Below are 25139 nucleotides of genomic sequence, written 5' to 3'. Positions count from 1 at the left end.
CATTGTATACTTTTTTATTTGTTAGGTAAGTTTCCTATCCACAAAGCCAAAATATCAAAAACAACCCCATCATTTAAGTTATTTTTTAATTTAAATAAGATATTATTCTTCTCTACAGTCTCCACACTGTATAAAAAATAAGAAAAGGATGTGTTATCAAAATCTATACAGAATTGCTAAATTGAAGATGTCTGTCACTTATACCTTTACTTTTTATTTATTTTTCCTTTATTAGGGCCCGAGCGGCGACTGCAAGTCGCCTGGCGAAAGCCCTATTGAAATTCGTTCATGCACCAACGTGCAAGTGACCCCAAAGTGCAAGTGACCCCAAAGTAATCAAGTAATCAAGTAATCATGTGGTATGGAAGACCCCCGGGGAAAAATGCTATATTGAAATTGTAATGTTTATTATTAGGGCCCGAGCGGCGACTGCAAGTCGCCTGGCGAAAGCCCTATTGAAATTGTAATGTTTATTATTAGGGCCCGAGTGGCGACTGCAAGTCGCCTGGCGAAAGCCCTATTGAAATTCGCTCATGCCCCAACGTGCAAGTGACCCCAAAGTGCAAGTGACCCCAAAGTAATCAAGTAATCAAGTAATCAAGTAATCATGTGGTATGGAAGACCCCCGGGGAAAAATGCTATATTGAAATTGTAATGTTTATTATTATTATTATTATTATTCTTCCGACATTTCGTGCCCCAATTTCGCCCCTTTCCCAAATGCGAAAATGCTTATACTTTTGCACGGACGTCCGGCCTCATCCGAAATTCGATATTTTTGGGTGGTCGCACATGGTCGACGCAGAATGGCGGAATGTCCAAAGTCCAAAAAGGCCCATAGGGAATTTTGCTAACTTTGTCCTATGCTCACAAAATTTGGTAGACATATGTATTATACCCACATATGCAAAAAAGCCTCTTGACCTCATGACCTCAACCCAACAGGAAGTCGGCCATTTTGGTTTTGATTTTTCCTGCCTAAAATTAACTCCTCCCACAGCGTTCGCCCGATCAAATTCAAATTAGGTACGCAACATCTCCAGACCTAGCTGAGCTTAAGTTGTGCTCTGCGCATCCGTAGGTCAAAGGGCGTGTCTGCCAGGGCTCAACTAACTTTGGCGTGCTCGCCATGTACATACGAGTGGGTCTCACGCCCAGATACTTCATCCAATCAGCTTCAAACTTGCTGGACATGATGATGGCTCCGCCCTGAACGTCCCGATATATTAACTTCCCACGTAACTCATAGCGCCCCCGGTGGTAACAGGAAGTGAACTTAAATTCATGAAAAATACATAGTTGACCCCATCAACTTCATTCCACTTCTAAAACATTCAGAACCAGTTGGTGAAGCTACATTATGAACACTGTGAAGCTACGAGTAATGGCGTCCCTGTGGGGGCGTGGCTACCATCAATTCCTCGCCATGAAAATACGTTTGGCTTTTTGATGGCTTTATTGAACACGTATCATCATGAAAATTGATACACAGGTCCAGGGTGGAGACCTCTTCCATCTGATAGGGGTGTCGCTCATGTCGCCCCCTAGTGGAAACAGGAAGTGCCATTTTTTGCATCAACATTGTCCGATTTCCACGAAACTTCACATGTGTGATGAGGGACTGACCCTGAACACTCCTGCATGCATCCCATTACTGCCCCCTGGTGGAAGAACCATCAACTGCTCATAACTCCCTCATGCTTTGTCCCATTTCCACGAAACTTCACATGTGTGATGAGGGACTGACCCTGAACACACCTGCACGCATCCCATTACTGCCCCCTGGTGGATGAACCATCAACCTCTCATAACTCCTTCATGCTTTGTCCAATTCACTCCAAACTTCACATGACTGATGAGTGGCCGCCCTGAACACACCAGACCACACCAGACCATATATGTAACTACCTGTGACTGCCCCCTACTGGATGAACGAAACATTGCTTTTTTGGCCTCCTTCCAGGTTTTTTCTCACTTTCTGCTTCACGCCACAGCCCCGCCATGCCTCAGGCCCCGCGGTGGCATGGGTGAGCTAGGGCCCGCCATCGCCGCTTGCGGCTTTAATTTCTATTGTAATTGTTATATCTATTATTATTATTATTATTTACATTTTGTTATATTTTTAATCCAGTTAGTTGATAAGATGTTAAGATTATTTTTGGGCATCTTAAAACTTTGGGAGACACAACAGTTCCCACTGATCTTATTCACAGTTGAAAAACGTATTCTTATATATTGGGGATAAAAAAAAAAAAAAGGTTACAACAGTCTAGCTGTGGCTTAACAAACAAAATCTTAAAAGGTTTTTTGTTAAAGGACAGACTTGCAAAATCTGTTGTCAGCTATCATAAATACTCAATGTTTACCTTGTGGGAGTTACATTCTTTTACACCACTTTATTACAGGTAATATGTATATATACATATACATATATATATACATATATATATATACATACAGTATATATATGTCTCTTTTGAGCTTCCTTTTAACAATCTGTTTTCTCTTTTCTTTGATTAATGTAAACCTCACTGGAGAGTACCTGGAATAAGGCCCCGAGGGTTTTCTGCACTTTTCCATCACATCTTACATTGTATGTGTAAAGTCTATCATTTGTACATGTTAACTAATAAAACACACACACACAGGTGTTCATTTTCAGACCCAAACGAATATCAATCAAGACAAAACTATTCACTCTCATGCTCACTCTGATGGTGAGCTGTAGATGACACAGATGTAATGTGGTACATTTTCAGTTAGTTCAATTCCAAAATCAAAGACTCATCTTAATTTTGGTCAACTTTATTTTCACTTGGTCTCATCTTTTAGTACATTTGACAACTTTGATCGACGGCTGGAGTCTGTTCCTTCACTTCCATGTCCACCACAACTCGAGCCATCCAAGACAAAATTGCAGCAACATGTACATTTATGGTCATAAAAACAATCAAGGAGACAAACAAATAGAACAAAATACCTAAAAAAGGTCCAATGATTTGATTAGGCAGGACACAATCCAACATCTCCAGAGCATCATTTGAATATTTATAACTGTTCAGTGTACATTTAGGATGGATTTTTATGAAAATCAAAAGTATACTGAAAGATAATTGCAAGTGAAACACTTTTTAATGATTAAACCCAAATGACACAATGGAAATCTCAGACTGCCCCGATATCTAGCAACACATGAAAATCTAAACAACTTGTAAGTCCTCACTCTTCTTCAAGTGCATTAAAAATCTAGTAAACAACGTTGGGGAAAAAGAAGAATTTGATAAAACAAAGAAAGCACGTCAACAGGATGATCCACACACATCAGTGGTTCAGTCCCCTGAAAGATTCCCATCGCCAAAGTAGTATTTTGTTCAATAGAACAGCTGAAAAATCCCTCTCTGTGCAGCAGCCCAATCACCTCCAAGTGAAGCGATGATAAATCAATTCCATGCACACAAATTCATCACTGATGAGTTCAAGAAGAGGCTGAAGAGGAACGAACTGGCCGGGAGTGGTAAAAAAGACCATTTTCCTGACGGGCCAAAAAGTGAAGAAATAAACAGAATGAAAGATTAGTGTAGAGCTACATATCAGATCATTGATTGTATGAAATGCAGCACAAGGAAAGATGATCGTAGTTGATTCACAAGCTTGGCTTAAAAAGAGGGAAAGAATCTTTTTTTTTTCAGAAACAGAGGGAATCACCAGCAGGTGGAGCTTGTGCTTTGAATGTCAGCTTTCATTTTAAACAACAATCCACCACAGTGATCTTTTCTTCTCGGGCGGACTGGATGGACAACTGAGTGGACGATTAAAAACTAAAAAAAGTGCCTGTATGTTTCTTTTTTTCTTAACCCCAAATGATTCATTATAATGACATTATTTTAATTGCTCAATTGTTATCTATCTGCAAAAAACATGACAAACAGTATCTACCTAGCAGTAACCCTTTTTGTTACACTGTTACTGAACACAAGAGGGACATGGCGGAGACATAATATGGCTCAGCTCAACTAACAGGTCTACAAGAGTGTTTGCAGGGAGGACAGCGGTGTGTGTCTGATGTGTTTATGTCCTTTAGTCTCAATGGCGGGTATCCTGTTGTCTTGCTTTAATTAATCTTGGGTATCAGCGCCTTGTGTCGGCTTCCTCCTCTACCCTCCTGTTCAGTCCAGTTCAGTCATTTTCTCCTCCTGCATCTCCTCTCACTGTCTCCGTGGTTACTGGAGCATCACGGTCCAGTCGACCCCTGCATTCATGCCGGGCTTGCGCAGCGTCAAAACAGACATGGAGGCGTCAAAGTCAAACTCCAGCTGGCTCTCATGACCATCTGCAAAAAGGAAAAAGCAAGTTACAGGGACAGACCTGGAGGTGAAAAAAAAGCAAATTTCATACCAAATGATCATTTTCATTGAAGCGGAATTTGGGATTAATAAAATATTGAAAGTCCTGACGCTGCCATTGAACAGAGTTTGAAAATCTCTCTCATCACAGCACAAAAGTCAAATACCTCCACACTCAGTTTTACCAGAGTTATTTTGTTGGTTTAACGTGTGATCACAGCAAACCTTTTCACTGACATATTCTACAAGACCTCAGCACCTCTTCAAACGTCTGTCTGAAGAAGATCAAGCACATTGAAAAAAAACCTGGCAGAGTAGCTCAGAAGCTGAATGGTTACTGTGCAATCGATTACATCAAGGAAGCAAAAAAAAAAAGTTTGGTTGTCTATAAATGGTCTTTGGGCTCAGAGGTTGAGTCAAAACATACAATATTACAGTCTGAGAAATTTAGTTTTGACAGTAACTTTAATGATGTGGAAATCAACCATAATTTTAATCTTTATGAATTATTTACACAAAATTCCACAAAAATGCACATGTGAGCAAATGGTTTCTGTCCACCTGACGCATGTAAGTTTAATATTTACTCTCCTTTTATCTCTGTACCAACTTCAAAGGAAATATCTGTCTCTTTAGCTGCTAAATGCTCCACTATGTTCACCAGCTAGTAGCTAATTCTGTCTGATGTTTGGCGCTGAGCAGCTATTTTAACACCGGATTTACCAGAGCTTTTTTGCTGAAAACATTTGCCTGCTGCAAGAAGTGAAACTAAAACAGTTAAGTGAGTCAGGCGATGAACTCGGTATCCGTTGATCCATTGTTAATACAAAAATATTGATTAATGCAGCTTTAAAATGAATCCACATGTGAGAAATAATATGTGAGACATCAAGCACTCACCAGCAGTCTTGAGGGTAACCTTGCTGGGCTTACTGGCTCCCAATATGAGGATGCGCTCAACCCAAGAGCTGGTAGAAAACTGGGAGTCTGGAGCGAGGTTACTGTGGACCAAGACAGAGACATGGATTTAATATCAGTGCGCAAGGTGTGTTTTAATATTGCAATGTAATGGACGAGAATGGACTTTTTCCTTTAAATGCCGCAGGTAAAACAGACTTCAGGTGTAACCATTACGTACACAGAAGAGAGGACATTGTTGGCGAAGGACAGCCTCCTGTGAATGAACTCCTTCTTTTCGAAGTTGAAGGTGTGGCCATCGTCGACGTAGAGCTCACCCTGTGCGGTTCTCTGTCAGAGAGAGAAAAAAAAGTCAGATCCTATGAGCATGACAAAGCAATGTGTAATGACTGAAAACAGCAGCAGATTGTGATTTGAGTTACCTGAGGGTTAAGAGCCACATATAAAGTGTAGGGATCGTGCTCCATGCAGGTGGAGGACCTGCGAACCCGAAGCTTCCTGGGAATGATGGAACCACCACGCTGGAAAACAGGGATCTAACAAAATGGAAGACGCCATATCAAAGACATGAAGTAACAGAACATTGTGAAAATGTTTATCTGTACAAGTCGGGTTCTGTCTTTGTGCATCTTCGAGGGTCTTACAGAGCTCATGGTGACAGGGACGTAAAGGTTCTGGGCCCCGTTGTGCTTTTGGAAGGTTTGGACATCAAACCACACCTGAAGAGGACACACACACACACACACACACACACACACACACACACGTTAGGAGGAGGTTTCACCAGTTCTGAGAACAGCCGAGTCTGTAGTCACCCAATTGACATCCCACCGGATGAAAGCCATTCAATTTCTACACTGATATTGAGTCTTAAAGACGTCAAAATGAAAATTGTTGAGGTGTTACAACTTTTCTCTCACTTCGTCTTTTCCAGGCAGGTAGGCAGTGACTCCTCTGGCTCCCTCCTCAGTCACTGGATGTACCAACAAGTCTCTCCCTGCACCAAAGAAAGAAATGTCAGGGGAACTTATAATCATTTCAATCCATGTTTATCCCATAAAAAAGCCTAGTTTTAACGTATAGGGTTTTAATATTTTATTTTCATTGATAATTGGAGTCAACTTATTTTTAAAGTGTTTTTTAAACAACAATCAAAAATCAGCCCACTTCATGGATCTGGTCAAACTAAGTGGAGTATTGTTTCTCACCGATCAAGAATTCGTCGTCCAGAGCGAAAGTAGCGGGATCCTGAGGATACTCAACCCACAGTGGTCTGCAACAGAAAACATGAGCAGGGCTGAGTAATATGTAACAATTAACAATATTTTCACACTGTGGGTTCAGATATGACTTGATCTAATACTAATTGAACAGACATTACTAACTACATTATGTATTTGTGTGTCCTGGGATACTATTCGTTATTGTTTTTGAATATGAAACAAATTTTATTTAAAACATTTCCACTTCTCTATTATACAGCAGAGTGCAAAGAGGAAATGTGAAAGTACATGCAAATATTAATCTGTAGAGCATGGAGTGTGAGTTTGGCAGCTTTACACAGTAATATTTTTATATAGATGTTGGTGCAGGGTTCTTGTCATAACTTTGTTAATAAAAAGTTAATGAAAAATTATCCTGGGAATTGCTGGTAAAGGCCTAATTGTGTCATTATTACTGACATAAATAGTTGCTCATGTAGACTACTTTAAAAAGTGAATTGCAACAAGATTTTGAAACAATCTTTCATGCAGTGTCTTCACCTCATGACAGGATCTCCAGTCTTTTTTGTGTTGTAGAACTGCTGGTACCAGTAGGGCAGGAGGGTGTAGCGCTGGCGCACCGCATCACGGATCAGCGCTGTGTTCTCTGGACCAAACAGCCAGGGCTCACGGCGGGGCGTGTCAAGGTGGGCATGGGCTCTGAAGAACGGCTGGTACGCCCCTGTCTGGTACCAACGCACCAGCAGTTCCGTGTTTGGGGACTTGAAGAAACCGCCTACGTCAGCTGTCAGACAGAAGAGCAGAGTGTTAGTCACGTCGGCACTGTTCAGAGCCCAACCCTCTTGAGATCTCCGACTTTTAGAGCTTATGGATGATGACACTGAGGCTTAAGTCCAACTTTGTCACTGAAAAGTTTTTTAATTACACCAAAGTAATTTCTTTTGGTGCAGGTGCAATGACAAACAAATTTGGTCATAAAATACAAGCACTGCTTCATCCTCTGAACAGTATGTAAGACCTACAGCCAGCAGACCTACCCTTACCCAGGGAACCTGTTTCATCACCATGGTAACACCTCATGCAATTTATCAGAGCATGTTTCCATGACAACATCAAACACTCTGGGGGCGATCTATGTTCAAGCCAAATTATTTTAAGAATACATATATTAACAAAGATGCAGTTGGTAATCTGTGACTGCAGCAGCTGAATCTGAGGGTGGCGAGCATTTCAATATGTGGCAATATGTGTGGCTAATATTAACCATTTTACTTGAATCAAAACCACTAGAGAAACAGCAAACTGTAAAGCCTGAGAATACTCACCACCACAGAATGAGATTCCAACCAGACCCAGGCTCAGACACATGGGGATGGAGATCTTAAGATGGTCCCACTCGGCAGCATTATCTCCAGTCCACACAGCACCTGTAATCACAAACATACAGTTGAAATACTCAAGAGCCATTCACTAAAACTCAAAGATTTCCAGATCTGCACACAGCCCAGGAACTGGAGTCAATCATTAATTATGTTTTTTGCTTTTGATGCAATTACTTTTGAATTAAAGTAAGCTTTAAATCAGCTTCATTAATGTATTATCAATGGAACATTTAATGTGTTTTTAAAAATATTTTTAATGATTTGTTGCACCAGCTTTCAAAAAAATAGGGGAGATTATTATGAACAGTGACTACAATGTAAGAGTGCACAAGTATAGCATTTACAAACTGAGTGTGTGATGGCTGGAAGTTAAACAGTGAAGTGTGACTTATGGCTGCAACCTGAAAACATTGTAATGTGTAGTTGGAGCTGGTATTTTAGTACAGTAAAGGTGAAGGCAGTAAATGGCTCACCATAGCGCTGTGACCCAGCGAAGAAGGCTCTGGTCAAGACAAATGGTCGCTCAACTCCTCCTGACCTCTGGATCAGACCCTCCGCTGTGGCCATTTGCTGCAGATCACACAAACACCAATTAGTGGAGGGGACAACAAAAACACAAAATCTCAAATGCTACTAGGGAGCCATTTTATCCAGTTATGTTCTTTTTAAAGCTACTTTTAGCAAACCAGAAAATGGTATACAGACATTAGATATAAAAACGTATGTATCGCCAAGATTAATTTTTATTTGAAAATCATGTCCTGCACATCCTGCTGCAAGAAAACGAGGAAAGGGTTTTTAACCAGTGTGTTTAAGAACTCCGTCCTGTATTTTCAAACTGTAATTCTAATTTTTGGTCAGCAGCATTGCTGTCTGTGTGGTAACAGCATTTTCTACATGCTTAAACATTCGCTGAAATTAAATAATTTACATTGTAATTTTCTCTCACACATCAACTACAGTGACCCACAGGGGACACAAGTTACATTCATGCATGAAAGAGTTAAGAGAATAAAATACAAAATGATTCAATACTTCCACAAATATTTAACACTTTCTTTCTCTGGGTGTGTCTGTGTGCACTCACCACATAGAAGCCATACATGTTGTGCACGTCACGATGCTCCCAGGCTCCGTGCATGGCATCCTTGTGCATGGTGACCTCTGGCCCGTTGAAGACCGAGGGCTCATTCATGTCGTTCCAAGTGTACAAGTTCTCCATGGAGCCCTAAAGAGTCAGGGAGGAGTTAGAGACAGTCAATGAGAGACTATAAATGCCATTTTAAATATCTGGATCTTATTATGTTAAGTGATGTAATTGTTTACCATGCTATGAGTAGCTCATTGGCTAATAAGTCAGAGCTCATAAAAATGACTCTTGAGTACAATCTAATGTTAGAACATGGTGCTTTCTTATAGAGAACCAGCACAGAGCACCAACCGACATATGACTTTTTCTTCTTTCAGTTTACTTCAGCCTACCATTAGCAAATGAAACTACAGATTAGTCAATGTTTATCTCAAGTAATGAGCCGCGGGACTCACCTCATACTGATCGTAGGCAAACATGCTGGCCCACCAGGTCCTCATGTCTGCACGGGTGAAGTCTGGATAGCCGGCACTTCCTGAAGGATATCATTTGTCCCGAGAAGAAAAAGAGAAAAAGGACAGAAAAGAACATCAGTGTGAATCATCATCATCATTTTTTTAAGAGATAAATGACACAGGTCTCAGCACCTTAAAAAGGATTCACTGTCAATATATAAATGTATTATCAGTCTCTTACCAGGCCAGCACCAGCCCTCATAGTCTCCACCATCTTTATTCTTTATATAGAAACCCCGAGATTGTATTTCAGTGTGGATCTTGTAGTTGCTGTCCACTTTGATATGAGGATCCACAATGGCCACCATCTATTATATAAGAGACAAAAAATCTGACTGAAAATCAAAGACAAACACTTTTTTCAAAAAGTTGCCTACAGGTAATTTACTTTGAGATTTCAGGCAGGCTGAGAGGGAAAACAGCAAAATAAATAAACCAAAACATTGGACAACTTCTGGCAAGAACACTTATGAAAATGAAGACACTGACATTGTCTGCTGGTACAATGACATCAGGTCATGTGTCTTGTATCTATACCTTGCGTTTCTTGTCCTGGAGACCCTGCAGCATTTCTTTGGGTGTGGCAAACTTGTGTGGATCCCAGGTGAAGTAGCGCTTCCCATCAGTGTGCTCAATGTCAAGCCAGATGAAGTCATAGGGGATGTCATGCTTGTCAAAGCCTGCGTCCACCGACTGCACGTCTTCCTGGTCATTGTAGTTCCAGCGACACTGGTGGTAAGCCAGGGCAGACAATGGAGGGAAGGCCTGGGTGCCTAAAGAACAAAACAACATTCAATGTGAGGAAAACAGCTGGATGTTAAGATCACTGTAAAATGCCAGTAAAATGTATCTTTGGATATATCTGGATAAGAGTTAATTATTCTGGTGACAGACTTGTTAAAAACCCTGAGCCAATGCCTCAAGGTTAAATACACTTGAGATCTTCTGTAAATTCAATTCTGTTCATAATTAAACTTGATTTAAGTGGTTAAGAAAGCTTTTATAATAATGAATTATTTCTGTCTTTTCATTATATGATGTACAATTCCTGAATCTCTAAACATAATTAATCAATTATTTCATTGAAAAAGGTGTCAAAGCAGCCAGTCATCCATCTACCTACCTGTAAGGGAGGCGTACTGGGAGAAGACGTCTTTGGGTGTTGGTCCAAGCATAATGAAGACATCAATGATGCCGCTCTCAGAAATCCAACGCACATCTGTCTGTGGCGTCTCACTAGAGCCCTGCACATAATCCAGCATTTTCCCAAACACGGTCTAAACAGAGAGAAATGAGTGGGTGAAGGTCTGAACATGGCCTGTTTAACCCAACTGTGCCTCACTAATCAAAATTTTAAACTGGAAACAGGTTTCTGCAGTCAGAATTCAGACAAAGGGTTGTTAAACACTTACCTTTCCAGCTGTGTTGGAGCTGATGTCCACCCAGGTCTCAGCAGCATTGAGCCAGAAGATGCCTGTGGTCCGTTGGGCGTTGTGAGCTAACATAACTGGGACAGCACCATAAAGGGCCATAGGGTTATACAGCTCATACTGGAACACATCAAGGTTATAGAGTCGATACGGATCTCCATTACTGAAACACAAAAACACAAATGCAGCCTTTATCCAATGCAGTGAAGACTGCACTGACAATTGTGCACACACCACAATGTCGAAGAAAAGTCATTGTTCTTGTTGCTACTCACTCTGTTGTTTTGAGTCTAAGAGTATCTGCATGTTCTGGGATGCCGTAGACATGCTCCACCCCCGGCAATGAAAAGTCTAAACTGACAGCAGATGGACCTGCCGGACGACAACAACCAATAATCAGTTAGAGGACGGAAAGTAAAAAGAAATTCAATGAGTAATTTAATTAGTAATTCACTTAATCTAAAAAAAGATGCAAGACTTTGCATCATATTTCAGCAATAATGTCAACATCACGGTCCCAAACTCACATAGAGATATTAGTATAGTAGCTAAAATGAGCTGTAAGTGAAATATATAATCACTTTATGGGGAAGAGCAGAGAATAAATTGGGGACCTACCATTGGGTTTGCCGTCTGTGTGTGATTTAAACGTTTCCTCCCACATCCCATCTTCCACTTTCTCTTCCTCTTCTTTTGCTGCCTGGCAGGCAAACAGGGAGAACAGTAATGTAATGAAAACGAGATCAAAGCTGAGATACAGGGCAGAAATGATTGTTAAAAAAAAGGAGGAACAGGGATAGAAACTGCATATTTTTGTGTGTAGTACCTCGGCCTGGTTAGCCGGATCAGCCTCGTCTTTCTTCTCAGCCTCTGGGTCAGCCTGACTGCTGCGTGGCACAGAAAGATGGAGGGAGGAGTGAGGGAGGGGGGGTGGCAAAAGAGAAATGTGTCACTTTGGCAAAGTCATACTGTCCAGTGAAGAGTAGAGAAGTATATCGGGGTATTATTAAGCTATGATAAAAGGAGGAGGACATACAAACAGGGAGGTTGGTGATTTCCTCCTGATTCAACACTAACAACTAACAAGTACTCTACTAGGTTTGAAATGATCTAACGAATGACAAAAGGGACTGAGCAACTCCCTACCTTGTAGCTATTTCAAGCTAGGCATTATGGGACAGGGCCTCTAGAGGTTGCAGCATGTAACACCTAAAAGGCTCCTAAAAGAACCAACTGGTACCCAGTGGATCAACAATATAATAAGGTATGATCGGGGCCATGGCACTGCACCAAAGACACCACCACCCCCCCCCCCCTCCCCCCCCCCCCCCCCCCCCCCCCCCCCCCCCCCCCCCCCCACCCCACCCCCCCTCCCCCCCCCTGTTGCTGTTGGGTTAACTTGAAAATAAGACACAAACTATCCGGTGGAAAACAGAGTGTGTTTGCAAGACAGAAAAGCGTCGCTCTGTGATCCCAACTAGTGCACATCTGGCACCCGGAGCTATCGTTAGCTCATCATAACTGAGCAAGCATGACAAATAATTCAGACAAGCCAATTGGTCAAGAAACCCAGTAAGCCATGCAGCTGCAGTGTTAAATCTGCTGTAGTGACACTTTACATGTGTGATTTAGTTTTCAGACATTGATCTGACAAGACAGTGAAAATCATCGCTAGGCAGAGCCTGTATCCTTTATGTGAATGTGCCGTTTCATGATCAGGATGATTTATTCTTTGTTTCATGAAATAAGATGAAAAATCAACATCGTAATTTTCTATGATTGTTTTAATCATTCTATTTAATGTGAGGATAATAAGAGTCAGGGCTGAAATGACCCCTTAATTCTGGATAAAATCAGTCACAGACATGCACTCACTCAGCCACACCCCTCTCTCACTCTCACATTTGAGGACACATACTGACTTTGGTGTAATGGGAGTCCCTAAGTTTACTATTATCACTATTGGCAGCATTAGCACAAGGAACAGAATACACACTTACAAATCTTAAGGGTCTTTACCTAGAGAATACCCTCTTGATATTATCCCACACGCTAGCCACTGTGCTAGTTACTTTATAGGAGAAACTAGGATGATAGGGAGAAGAGGACAGAACAACGAGTCAGAGACAATACTCAAAAAACAAACAATTTCATGGGAACAAAAATAGAAATCATCCACTGAGTGAAAAGCAAAAAGGGAGGGCTGGTATTTGGCAATGTGTGTGTGCATGCGTAGTTTCTCACGTGTCCTTGCGCATCCTCAGGTGCTCAAAGGCCAGGAGGCCACGAGAGTTCAGCGACATCACCACATCGCTCCCCTCCATGATGTCCAATCGGAAGGGCCGGGCGCTGAGAATGACCCTCTGAGACTCCGCCCCCAGGGACAGCACTACCCCATTCTCATCCTGAGACAGGAGAGACAGGCTGAAGCGCAGAGAGGAAGATGAGAGAGGGTGAAAATAAAAGATTTGGTTTAGAGAAGACAAAAAATGAAGAATTCAATTAAAGGGCATATTTTACAATTGATCCATTATCTACTCCAAATTCATAAATGCTAGTTTTCTGACGCCAAACTAAACTTCAAGGCTGAAAAAGAGATGAGATTCTAAGAGACGAAGCCAAAAAAGCACGACTCTTTTATTTCACTAAAATAATTTATGAGCTGCACTGATGAACCATTCTGATAAATTTATAATTTAGTTATTCTTTTAAAGCAAAAATACCAAATCCGTATCTGGTTTCAGCTTCTCAATTGTGGATGTATTGCTTTCCTTTGGCATTCATGATGGTAAACTGAATATTTTGAGTTTTTGTACACTGTTATAATATAAAACAAGATCACTCTCATTGACTCTGGGAAATTGTAATAGCACATTTTCACTATTTTCTGTCTTCTTTTTTTTGACAAAATAATCAAAAAATAATCTGCAGTATAACTGATAATGAAAATAATTTTAGCTACAGTCCTACATTTTATGTTCAGTCTTTCAGATCTCATCATGCCTGCCAACTTTAAAATCAACGTATGCACTGTGGGTGGACAACAGGCTTTTTCAACGCAGACATTTTGACTTGTCATAGCAGGAAAAGCTTTTTATAATGACATTAACAATGGCTCTGGTCTGTTCACGTGGTCCGGAAAGTCATGACAGTAAGCCAACATGCACAATACCAGGATCCCAAAACTGAAGCAGCTAAATTAAATTCAGCCATAGTAAATTTCATTATTTAGAACTACTATGATGTCAAAATGTATACTGTGGAATAGGGCAATGTTGTTGTTCTCTTTCTCCATATTATTAGTCATCACTGCTACACTGAACACACACACCTATTGGAAATCTTTCCATCTATTCTAGGCTAATAATAGAGGATGTGGCACAAATTTGTGATTCTATATAAATAAAACTGACTTGACACAAGCAGCACTACACACTACAAGTATGTTAGTTTTGCTTTTTCCGTTTGACTCTGTAATGTCACTCACCACGCTACCTACACGTCAAAACCTCCAAACCCGCCCAACACCTCATGGTCAGCTGACAACCCCGGGAAACTTACGGCTCAGTAGGTGGCTCCCTGATGAGAACGTCTGGGACCTCATAGCGAGGCTTCAACGGCTTCAGCTCGTTAATCTTCACCCTTGTCATGTTTCCCTGGAGACGGTAGAGCTCCAGCAGCAGACGCACCTGAGGGCCAAAGAGAGAGTGAGAGGGGGGGGGGGTGAAAAGAAGGGAAGGGGAAACAGTAGAAGAAGACCACTTTATTAGTAAGCTGGTGCCATAGAGGCGAACAGGAAAGAAGGGGAGAGAGAAGTGGGTACGATATGTAACATGGGTCCATAGCCGGATTCGAACCAGGGATGTTGTGTATATATGGTATGCGCTGTAACCACTCGGCTACCAGGACGCCTCTGTATCACCTGAACTTGCACAAATCGCCTCCACGAGTCAGATAAATACATTTATTGGTTTTGATGCCAATGGTAGTTGAAAGCTGGTGGCTGTAAGACTTAGATGAGGAAGCTACATAATGTTAACTAGTATGCATGTATTTCTCCTAACCCTGTGTGGGGTATACCTTGTTGTTGTCATTGATGAGCTGCAGGGTGAGTCTGGTGTTGGTCAGCTCCATAGTCTCCAGCAGGGCTCGATAGGGAGACTCACCATGCTTCAATGCTCGCTGACGCCTGTTAAAAATGTAACGACAAGAGTGGACCATGTTGATAAATCAGTAACCTTGTGTTCTTCCCTGGAAAAGGGCAAAACACTTACTTGAAGAGAATAAATACATTATTTTTCTATCTTTCCACTCACTTGCAGAAGGCACTCTGGTCACAGGTCTTGAAGTTGCCCCTGTCCACAGCCCAGGTCCCGCTGAGACACACAGCCAGCCAGAACACCAGGAAAGGTGCCATCCTACAAAGGAAACCAAGGATTATTTTAGTTGGTTAAAAGGATAAGTTCAAATTTTTTGAAAGAAAGGTTTTCCTCGCAGTAATCACTCCTCCTGTTCATCCTGGCTATAAATGGGAAGTGTGTAGGATTTAGTAGCATTTAACCGCATGGTTGCAGATTGCAAGAAGCTGATTATTAACTGCAGAAAGCAACTGAAATGTATTTCATTTGATTTACTTGGACGGCTGAGGCTTCATATTAGCTTCAGATAAACACAAAATAGGGCTTGTGGATGTTTGCCCCCCATTACGTATGAAAGGATCTTTTAATTGTCAGTATGAACAGGAAGAATGATTATGACCCTGATTCAATACATAAATGGTATGACTTCAAAGATTGTGAGCCGGTCCCTCATACTAACAGTCACCTCTCCAATTCATTCATACACATCTGATTGAGCAATGTAGTACGTAATTACCCAGGATGTTAGCAAAGCTGCAGTATGTACACGAAACACACGGCCGGACTTTGATCTCTTTGTGGTGGTAAAATGAGAGAAAATGTCACAGGCAGCCTTAAAACCCGATTTCCCGTTTCCTCATCCTGCTGCAGCAGCTCACAAAACACTTATAACAGCATCCATAATCCCGTTTACCAAGTTACACCCTGAGTGTGCAGGTAGAGGCTCATATTCACTGTCAGAGCCAGTAGATGTGAGCTGAAATTAAGAGGCAGCATTAGCTGACACATCAGCTAACCAGGGATGGCTAACATGCAGGCGAACTTCTGAAAACATCCCATTAAAACACGAGCTCATATAAATGATTTGATCACGATAAAGCATCAGGAGGTTACAGACTGACACTGGCCTGCTTGTATCTCTGTGTGTAACATCCTCTTTGTGGCAGGATGTCGAGCTAACCTTGCTAACAGCGGCTCAAGCTGCCTGTCAATTAATTCAATTGAAGCAGGATCTCCGATAAAAGACGATTAAAAAACAGAAATTGCGCTTTTTTTGGTCACGTTTAGCGAGAGAGGATCCACGGCGATAGTCTTTTATCTCATGTACACGGGTAATAGATAAAACAGATGATAAAGTGACGATAAAACAGCGGAACAGCTTTGTGTTACCTCTCGGTGAAGGTGGCCATCTTGGTTAATGTGCCTCCGCTACACTCCGCCCATTTCAGTCCGCAACAAAGATCCTTTACACAGTGAGACTCTCTACAACTCACTCACATATTCACGTTTAAATCCTGACAATTGAGCCAACCGCTGTAAATTAACCTGTCAGGATTACAGCATATAGTTTATGTACTTTGTTTTCACTAAATCGCAGTGTCACTTTTAAATGTGAGTGATAATAAAATGATGTGCATGTATCTTTATCCTCTCAGGCAGCGACACGTCATCAGAGCAGTGCAGACATCTGTCCTGTTTCTACAGCTCTGCAACACATTGATTATTTATAATGTATTTATAATCAGTGGCGATTTTAGACCCTTTTTAAAGGTGCTCAAGCACCACTAAATTTGATCTCAGCACCCCTAAAAATAAAGAAGTAATTATTGTATTATTTTTCTAAAAAATATTTTATACAACTTTAATTATTTTGCGAGCCTGTCTGTCAGAGATGGGACACACAATTATGCTACAAATGGTTTTATTTTAACAGGTGTAATGCACATTGGATAGTTCTGTCATTAATATATAATCTTTCCCTCAGGGTTCATTAACTATCTTAGAGTCCTCTCTGTAGAAATCTGTGATTGTTTATTCTGGACCATTATTATCATACATTAAAGTAAACCACTTTACTATGTATTAATATTTCTTGTTGTAATTTACGTTATCCACTGAAATGAGTAATTTAGCAGGGGTTTGAACAATTGCAGTGCATTGTATGTCAAATTCTCATTGGAAGCTGAGCCCCCTAAAGGTCTGATCCTAGAATCACCCTTGATTTATAATTTCTATAACCAAAATTTATAATCTTTAAGGTTGATGAGCAATGAGGGGATCTCCTAAAGAGTCCTGTAATAAAATCTGAGCAGCGCCGAGATGAATTATTAAACAAAATTATGCATATTTTGATTCATGTCTAATTTAAAGATCCCCTCCAGACATGTATTAAATGATATGTTCCCAAAGGTTTCAAGTCTGTCTTAAACATTTAAGTGCCTTTATGATAATGAAAGAGGTTTTCCTCACTGTAATTCATTCATTCATCCTGTCCATACTGACTACTAAAAGATCTCCTTCAAATGTGCTTTCAATGTAAGTGATAGGGCCCAAAATCCAGTGACCACACAGTCATTTTGTGTAAAAATGCATCTAAAAGTTAATCTGAAGCCAACATGAGGTTTTAATAGGCTGAGTTGGTCATATCAAGTGGATATGTGCTACATTTACGGTCCTTTTAGCATCAAGTTCGCTCTAAACTGTGTTTCCTAAGACAGCGTTTCTCTGTTGAGCAGCAGAGAAGTATTGTAACAAAAGGACGGACTAAAAAGACTGTAATGTTGAAAGATATCTGTTTGATTTGACTAATTTGGAAGTTTCATATTAGCTTCAGATAAACTTTTAAATACATTTTTGCACCTAAGGAAGGCTTGTGGATTTTTGTCCCACATCACATGAAATGTTGTGGATTATGGTTATGAACAGGAGGAGTGATTATGGCAAGAAAAACCTATTTCAATGTTCATTTAGGCACCTGACTACTGTTTTAAGACAGACTTGAAAAACTGTGGATCTGTTTATTAAGATATATAATAAAATACTCTGCTTGAAACACATGCTTTTCCCACACAACCTTTCTCCCTCATTAAAAATCCCATAATCTATAAAGATGTAAATATATTTCATTATTTAATTTCAGAAGTTTAACTGCTGGGCAGGATGTCTCATACTTCACTGTCAAGTATATTCAGTGTTTGTGCACTGGAGGCTTCAAGTTTCCACATCACACTTGTGTAAATTGAATTTTGAACCAGGATTGGCTCCATATTATTTGTGATGTCAAACATCATGCTCATAGGCCAAGCCCTTAAAATCGTATATTCAATGAGAACAGACTTTCGTTGAAAATCTGAAAGCCCTCCAGTGTCAAAATCGGTACATACATCATTCTCTGCAGTGAAGCTCCAACATTCAGCTGTAAAAACAAGAAAAACACATTTTTGACCTGAGGGGAACTTTAAAGTTTGATGAGCAGTGATAACCAGCTTTGGGGGAATAACAAACTAAATCTGTAAACAGTTGGGAACTACTCAGTCATTGATGTTGTTTTGATGTTGTCTCGATTCAAGACAGAGTCGAGGACCAAATGAAATTTTATTTTGTAAAGTGGTTGAAACAACATTTTGTGCATATAACAAGAAATGCGAGGCATGTTTGCAGTCAGAACATGTTCTATATGAGATCAATCTGAAAATTATACCAATAATTTATAAAGGAGAGAATTGAGTTTTCTAATCAAAATGAGATATTAAGGCTGTATTTTGTATGTGTGTCATTCTTTATGCCACTTGTCTTTCTCTCAGAAGCAACTAGTTAGAAAAGTATCAAGTCTAAAAATATGGTACAAAAGTTATACGCACACACACACACACACACAGATGTATGAAACTGAATGAAAAGTACAGTGATAGCAACGTCTTAGAACCATGTAACACAGTCTTCCACCTCTTTCACTTTCTCTATTCCTGTCACCTGCTCTTTACAGTTTTCTTCCCTCTACATGTCAGAGCTGAAAGCGCCAGCAGAGGTGGCCCAATCTGTCAATGTTTTTATGCAGGACACTGTGAATCGGCGCCACGTATCTCGCCACGTCACCATCTCGTGAGAAATCCCTGCAGAAAAGGCCCTTCTCGGAGCTGAAGACAAATTTCTGGGGCATTGGCCCGTTACCCCTCACATACTCCCACACAGCCAGGAGCAGCAGCCTCACTTCAAAGGGTGCGAGGTGGGGGAAGGCTTCGTGGACATTGGCCAGCACAGGAGGCAGGAGCTGGCCCTCTCCCATGCAGGACACCAGGAGGCAGGAGGCCTGGAGGTGCCACTGGGAGTCTGTGGACAAACCCTCACGTGACGCCTCCCAGTGGGCGAGCAGAGTGGCCAAGAGGCCCCTGAGCACAGCTGAGCAGTAGCAGAGAGCTGGGCGTCCAGCGGCCACCACTTGAAGCAGAGCGAAGAGAACAGGATGGGCCTCAAAGTACCGGCGAATGTGGATGTCTCGCTCCACAGTGGTACGGGCATGTTCTTCAGGGGGCCAGGACAGCTCCCCGTTGGCCACGTCCGGACACACATTTTCCACCAGTGTGACAGCAATGACTTTGGCTGCCTCAGCGTTGATGGGCGGTGGTTCATCAGGGTCCGATGATGGTCGTGAGCCATTGATGGAGCCGTTGAGACCAGAGGAGCTGCAACACTGGACTACGACAGCCAGTAGAGTCTGGGTATTCTACAAAAAGAGGAAAATGGCGGTTACACATGTTCAGTCTTTTCTGCTGCAACAACAGAAGATATTTAACTTAAAAGTAGAGAAGCACAGATGTTACTTATAACATTAACAAATTCCCTGTTATACTCAAATGTGAGAGTGAGCCAGCATGCACATTACAAGGATCTGAAGTCAAAGCAGCTAAAAGAATTAAGAGTTAAATTGAATTAATTTGCGTTTATTGTATCTGTGCTTTTCTTACTATGACAAGTCAAAATGTCTTTTGTGAAACAGGCCAATTAGATTTATGACACAAATTCTTGTATCACAAGTATATAGGTGTGTTTGAGATAACATAGGAATATGCGGTTATATAGGTAAAATGCTAAAAAAAAAAAAAAAAGAGCTGACCATGTGCCTTCATGACCTATTATATATGCTGGAAAATGCAGATTTAACTGCATTGCTGCTATTTAATCTGATACACACGTTGCCTGAAACTATTGTGAATTACAAACCTAAAATTCTCCAACTCACCTGGATGACCCCAGATGGGTCAGGTAGAGGTGTGTCAGTGCGGACTTTCAGCCCCTTGCCAATCACCCCAGCATGAAACACAGACCACACACTGCCAGAAAAGTTGACAGTTGTACCAAAGCAACAGTTGATATCGATCAGTGAGGCTCCGAGGTCAGGGGACACAGATGGAGCGACTGCGGGAGAACCCGACATGTCTGCGGTCTGCCCTCCAAACAGGTCAGCATTGCCTTTATGCAGCGATCCCTCAACCAGCTGCTGAAGTACTGCTTTGAGAGTGAGAGAAGAGTATGCAGCAAATCGGGAAAGGAGCAGGACTGAACAGTTCACCGCCTCGGCTGCCTGTCCTCCATCTCTCCCCACCTTCCCCATTTCTCCTCTCCTCCGCAGAGCCAGAAAGAAATGAGTGACAGCAGCACGGGCGAGCAGCAGCAGGTGTGCTGAGGAAGAGGTGCGAGGGAGTGGGCTGACCGACAGGAGACGCACTGCTGCATGTGATACGACTGGATCACCGTGGAGAAGGAGTGGGCCAAAATCATGGAGGTGTCCTGAGACTGCGGAGCCCATCTGAACAGCCATGGTGGACTGAGTGCTCAGCGCCCCTCTTCTCTCCTCATCTTGACTCTGGATGGCTGCAGCCAGGTTAAGTAGCAGCTGCCTCAGCTGCCGGGGTCCCAGCGTATGTGTGTGGATCTGCGCCACACAGCGGGCTACAGCGGCAGGAATTAGTCCCGCCATGCAGGAGGAGAGTGTAGTGTGGAGCTGCCAGGCCAGAGCCAACTCCTCTGGGTTGCGGGCCTGGGTGAGAAGCTGACAAAGGGCTTCGGTCGCCACACTGGGGCCCCCGTACACCGACAGCAGGCAGAGCAACTGATGCAGCCAGAGGTGACGTTTTCTCTCCAGTCTCAATGTCTCAGCACACAGCTCAGCTACGTGTGTCTGCAGCTCCTCCAGGAAGGGGATGACTGTCTTGGGCTGAGAGGAAGCAGAGTGATGAGGATTTCCTTCAACTCCATCCGAGCGGTTGTAAACCAGTTTATGGAGATGCAGAAGCAGCATCTGGAGAAGGCGGTCGCAGCCCTCTCTGACACCTTCATGAGGGGAGGGTGTAGGGCCAGAGATAATGACTGAGGCTGGAGTTGCTGTGTCTGCCAGAAAGCGGAGGACCCGGGCCCCTCCCGATGGGTTCTGGCTAATAAGGTGGACAGCCAGTCCCAGCATGTTATCCAGTTCTTCTCTGGGAAGCCCCTGAAGCAAAGCCTGCAGCTGGAGCAGGACAGGTGGGCGCAGCAGCTCTACCAGCTCTGCGGAGACAGCACCAAAGAGGTTGGGGGACATTGCAGCCAGCTGGAGCAAAAATGGTACAGCAGCTCGACGGAGTTGAGGGGAACTCTCCCAGGAGGTTGAGGATGAAGTAGGAGATAGAGGGCTGGATGGGATGAGGCTCTCTTGGAACATCCTGAGCAGCTCCTTCCGGATGCTGTCAGAGTGGTGTGCTGCAAGGTGTCCAAGGATTCCTACCACTGAGCCAATCTTTGGTACTCTGCTGCCTTTTTCAACTCCCATCACCACTAGCCCTTGGTCCTTGGCACCGTGGGAGCAGAAGTCCTTGAGCCCACAGGCTAGGACTCTGCTGATGATAGTCCCTGGGAAGGCTGAGCCGATGTGAGCCACCACCCAGTCAAAATGCGGGGAATGTTGAACTGAGGTATCCAACAACGCATCCACACAGGCATCAGGGCACCAGGCCAGCATGGCAGCCAAACACTGAGAGTAGGCCTCCATGAGGGAGCGGGTGGCAGCGCAGGACATCCAGAGCTGGAGCAGCTCGTTGAGGCTGGAGGAGTGGGGGGCCACCCTGCGGCCGGCGTGCTTGCTGCTCAGCTGGCCCAGTAAGTCCACAGCCCAGGCAGACACCAGGGGGGCCCAGGCCCTTGGGTTGAGACGGATGAACTCTGACAGCACGCCATGAACCTCCTAAAGACAGAGAAATAATCAAGAAATTCCTGACCACCAGATTTTTAATGAATGCAATGATACATATAATTTAGGGTGGATCAGGATCTGTTTCTGTTGGGCCTGACTGACAACCTCATATGAGTCTCTTCATCTAGACAACGTTGTAGAAAAGAAACTCAATGAGGATTTAAGGACAAAACCTGTAATGTTGCGACCTTCATTAACCCTCCGCTATTTTAATCCCGTCCCGATATTCAAGATGTTGGTCAAGTCCTTATTTGTGGCCTTGTGTCAACTGACCTGTATGATATCCTCCAGGTTGGAGCTGACCCCAGAGTTGGCATCACCCTCTGTCTCCAGGTTGTGCAGGAAGGCAGAGACGTGCTCATCATAGACGCCTCGCAGATGCTCCAGCACTGCACCCCTGCAGGCCGGGACCGAGCGCAGCAGACGCACAGCACAGCGGGCGTGTTCCCTCACACTGAGCTTCCGGCCCTGAACTGTGTCAACGCCACTGATGAAGGACTTGATCTCCTGGGAAAGCTCCTGGCCACTGGAGGAGAAGGGTGGACAGGAGGGAAGGTTTGGCAAAGTGGAAAGTTTAATAAATTAGTAAATGTATTTAAATGATTTCTCAACAACTCTAATAATTGATTCATTGTTTACATAATTTATGAGGCCAAAATGATTTTCACTATTTTCTAATCTGTGTATTCAAGTTGTTTGTTTGGATCATTCAACAGTAGAAAACCAAAGCTATTCAGTTTACTATCACATAAGACAAAGAAACACAGCAAAGTTCTGCATTTGTTCTTTTTCAATTATCAACAGTTTCCAATTCATGATGTATTGACAGACTTATCAATAAATAAATGAATTGTTTTAGCTTCATGTCACATTAATTAATTCTGGAAATAATCAGTAATTGCAGCCCAAAAAATATAACTCATTTACACCAATTTCCATTGTAGTTGAAATGATAGGTTGGTCAATTGGTTAGATTGACAGATGATTAAACAGCAGCTATTCTAATAACTGGATATTTATAGCTTTTAAAAAAATCATTTTCCAATCAAAAATACCAAACATTGGATTTAGTAAATTGTTTTGTTTTTTTAAAAGTGACTTTTCAGTGTTCTCTGGCTCAGAACATAAACCTCTTGATTAAGAAAATGTATTAGGAGATTTATCAGTAGGGCTTAAATCAATTTACTATCAGAGGAAAAAGAAGACCACAGAATATCCACAATTAGAAAGCTGAAACTAAAGTATGTGTGGCATTTTGGGCTCGAAAATTATTTCAAATAAATAAATTATCAAAATAGTTGACAATTAATTTGTGTCCATTAATCAAATAACGGTATCACCTCTTAAATGATTAATCGCCTAATTACAAAACAAACAAACAGCTGTTGGATAAAAATGAAACTGAGTTACTTGAAGATACTTTAGTTGTTGATCATTGTAAATAAGTACAGTAAAACAATATTTCCGTACTTAACCCTGTGTAAATTACATGAATAGTCGATTAATTGACAGGGTGCTCACTAAAGCTCTGACGTCTATTGTTACAACACTAAGTTTCAATAGTATCTGTGTAGAGTAGTAAAGTAACAAATACACATTTTATGTGGTAAGACATATCCTGCCGTAAACAGTTAACTAAAGTATGAAGTATAAGACATAAACCAGACTGACTCCACACTCTACATGTACTCTCTGTGTGTCTGTGTGTCTCACCTCAGGGCAGCAGTCTGCGGTGCGTGAGTGTGTGAGCTCTGCATCGCCTTCAGCGGACTCCCGTCAAACACCACCGACATCGCTTGCTCTTTTAACATTTAAGCGTCACATCAAATCCTCTTGTCGGTTTTCGGAGCTTCGATGTGAGCTTTATGACAGCTTTATGTTATTAATCTCTATCAAATTTCTGGATAAAATACAGCGAAAGGGCGCCCCGCAGCCGGAAGTTTGATCTTCTTCGTCGTTACAAAAAAGGCATATTGACTCAGACACATGACGTCAGTGGCGACATCTAGTGGTGTCATCGTTTTATACAGTCAGACTGTGGTACTCTGTTTCTTTCCCTAGGATGGCCAAGTCATCACCCTCCCTCTTCTGTTTATGACCGGTTTACCTTGATATTCTCACCCTAATCCTAATTGTCACAGTACTCATGCCTAAATCTAACCAACCAAATCAACAAAGGCAACGAGTTCTAGCCAATCAGAGGCAGACCTGAGAGGGTAATGACTTCACCATCCTAGGAAAATAAATGTACTTACTGTTTAGAGTTATTTGTCTATTTGTTTATTTGTTTGTTTGTTTGTTTACCTGAATCTGCTTTAGCTGACACCGTAAAATGTAGTTTTGTTTACCTTAGCAGCAGCTGGTATGGTCTTAATTATAAACGTTTATAGTATTTTATCTATAGTTCATATTTAATGGGTTTTTTTCTGTATGAACAAACACAAAAAAAGTACGACAATTGTACAACATTTTGTATGAATTTGTGTGAGTTTATCATTTATATTCTTGTGAGTATGCATTTTTTCCATATCTACCGTCCATATTGGATACACAGTACAGTCAGTGGATCATGTTCTGCTGTCAGACAAGCTTACTGGAGAATGACAACACATTGGGTAAAAATGCATCAGATGCCTAGATCATATTCTGTTTACGTTACCTCTTGGGAAATACCTGACATTTTATTTTATTTTTTATTTATCCTTTATTTAACCAGGCGAAGTCCCATGCCAGCAATACTATATAAGCTTTTCACTTATCATTATAATACAATAAATAATTATGTTTCCTTATTCTGTCTGTAAATATTGAATTAAATATTTTTAAATGGAATAGCAGGACAATATATTATATCCCTTCTCACAATTCATTTGT

At 41.9% G+C, this 25139-nt stretch overlaps 2 protein-coding genes across 5 annotated transcripts; both read right to left on the bottom strand.

Annotated features, from left to right (window-relative positions):
• Positions 1-2789: 2789 nt before the first annotated feature.
• ganabb (glucosidase II alpha subunit b) lies at positions 2790-16453 on the bottom strand. 4 transcript variants are annotated; one of them, XM_062425196.1, is made up of 25 exons: positions 16430-16453; positions 15218-15319; positions 14982-15090; positions 14463-14590; positions 13146-13325; positions 12921-12986; positions 11728-11788; positions 11520-11601; positions 11177-11273; positions 10884-11064; positions 10595-10748; positions 10009-10244; positions 9653-9779; positions 9412-9491; positions 8954-9094; positions 8340-8436; positions 7810-7911; positions 7025-7268; positions 6470-6534; positions 6182-6258; positions 5906-5980; positions 5684-5797; positions 5482-5591; positions 5244-5344; positions 2790-4330 (listed from the first exon to the last, which is right to left on the bottom strand). In XM_062425196.1, exons 1-25 carry the CDS (start codon positions 16447-16449, stop codon positions 4221-4223), a joined length of 2859 nt encoding a protein of 952 aa, XP_062281180.1. In that variant the 5' UTR covers positions 16450-16453; the 3' UTR covers positions 2790-4220. The 4 variants fall into 4 exon arrangements, with proteins under 4 accessions (XP_062281180.1, XP_062281181.1, XP_062281182.1 ...); XM_062425197.1 differs by having other exon boundaries at positions 11728-11785; XM_062425198.1 differs by lacking the exon at positions 12921-12986.
• A 2162-nt stretch (positions 16454-18615) lies between these two features.
• Positions 18616-24189, bottom strand: ints5 (integrator complex subunit 5). The gene is made up of 4 exons (XM_062425531.1): positions 23979-24189; positions 22539-22791; positions 20280-22256; positions 18616-19763 (listed from the first exon to the last, which is right to left on the bottom strand). The coding sequence occupies exons 1-4, from the start codon at positions 24074-24076 to the stop codon at positions 19044-19046; spliced, it is 3048 nt and encodes a 1015-aa protein (XP_062281515.1). The 5' UTR covers positions 24077-24189; the 3' UTR covers positions 18616-19043.
• Positions 24190-25139: the final 950 nt, after the last annotated feature.

Source organism: Scomber scombrus, chromosome 9, assembly GCF_963691925.1.
Source record: "Scomber scombrus chromosome 9, fScoSco1.1, whole genome shotgun sequence".
In the NCBI taxonomy this organism is placed as follows: Eukaryota; Metazoa; Chordata; class Actinopteri; order Scombriformes; family Scombridae; genus Scomber; species Scomber scombrus.
Note: the sequence above shows the minus strand (reverse complement) of the source record. Positions and strands in the feature narration are given on the sequence as shown.

Bases quoted from the DNA above. Each gene is read 5' to 3' on its own strand.
- ganabb (XM_062425196.1), bottom strand. From the start codon at position 16,449: ATGGCCACCTTCACCGAGAG. The intron at 10,749-10,883 runs GTAAGTGTTTAA...CTCTCTGTTTAG, and splicing joins GCTCCAACACAGCTGGAAAG to ACCGTGTTTGGGAAAATGCT. The intron at 4,331-5,243 runs GTGAGTGCTTGA...TCCTTTTTGCAG, and splicing joins GGTTACCCTCAAGACTGCTG to ATGGTCATGAGAGCCAGCTG.
- ints5 (XM_062425531.1), bottom strand. From the start codon at position 24,076: ATGTTAAAAGAGCAAGCGATGTCGGTGGTGTTTGACGGGAGTCCGCTG. The intron at 22,792-23,978 runs GTGAGACACACA...CTTCTCCTCCAG, and splicing joins CCGCAGACTGCTGCCCTGAG to TGGCCAGGAGCTTTCCCAGG. The intron at 19,764-20,279 runs GTGAGTTGGAGA...CTCTTTTTGTAG, and splicing joins ACCCATCTGGGGTCATCCAG to AATACCCAGACTCTACTGGC.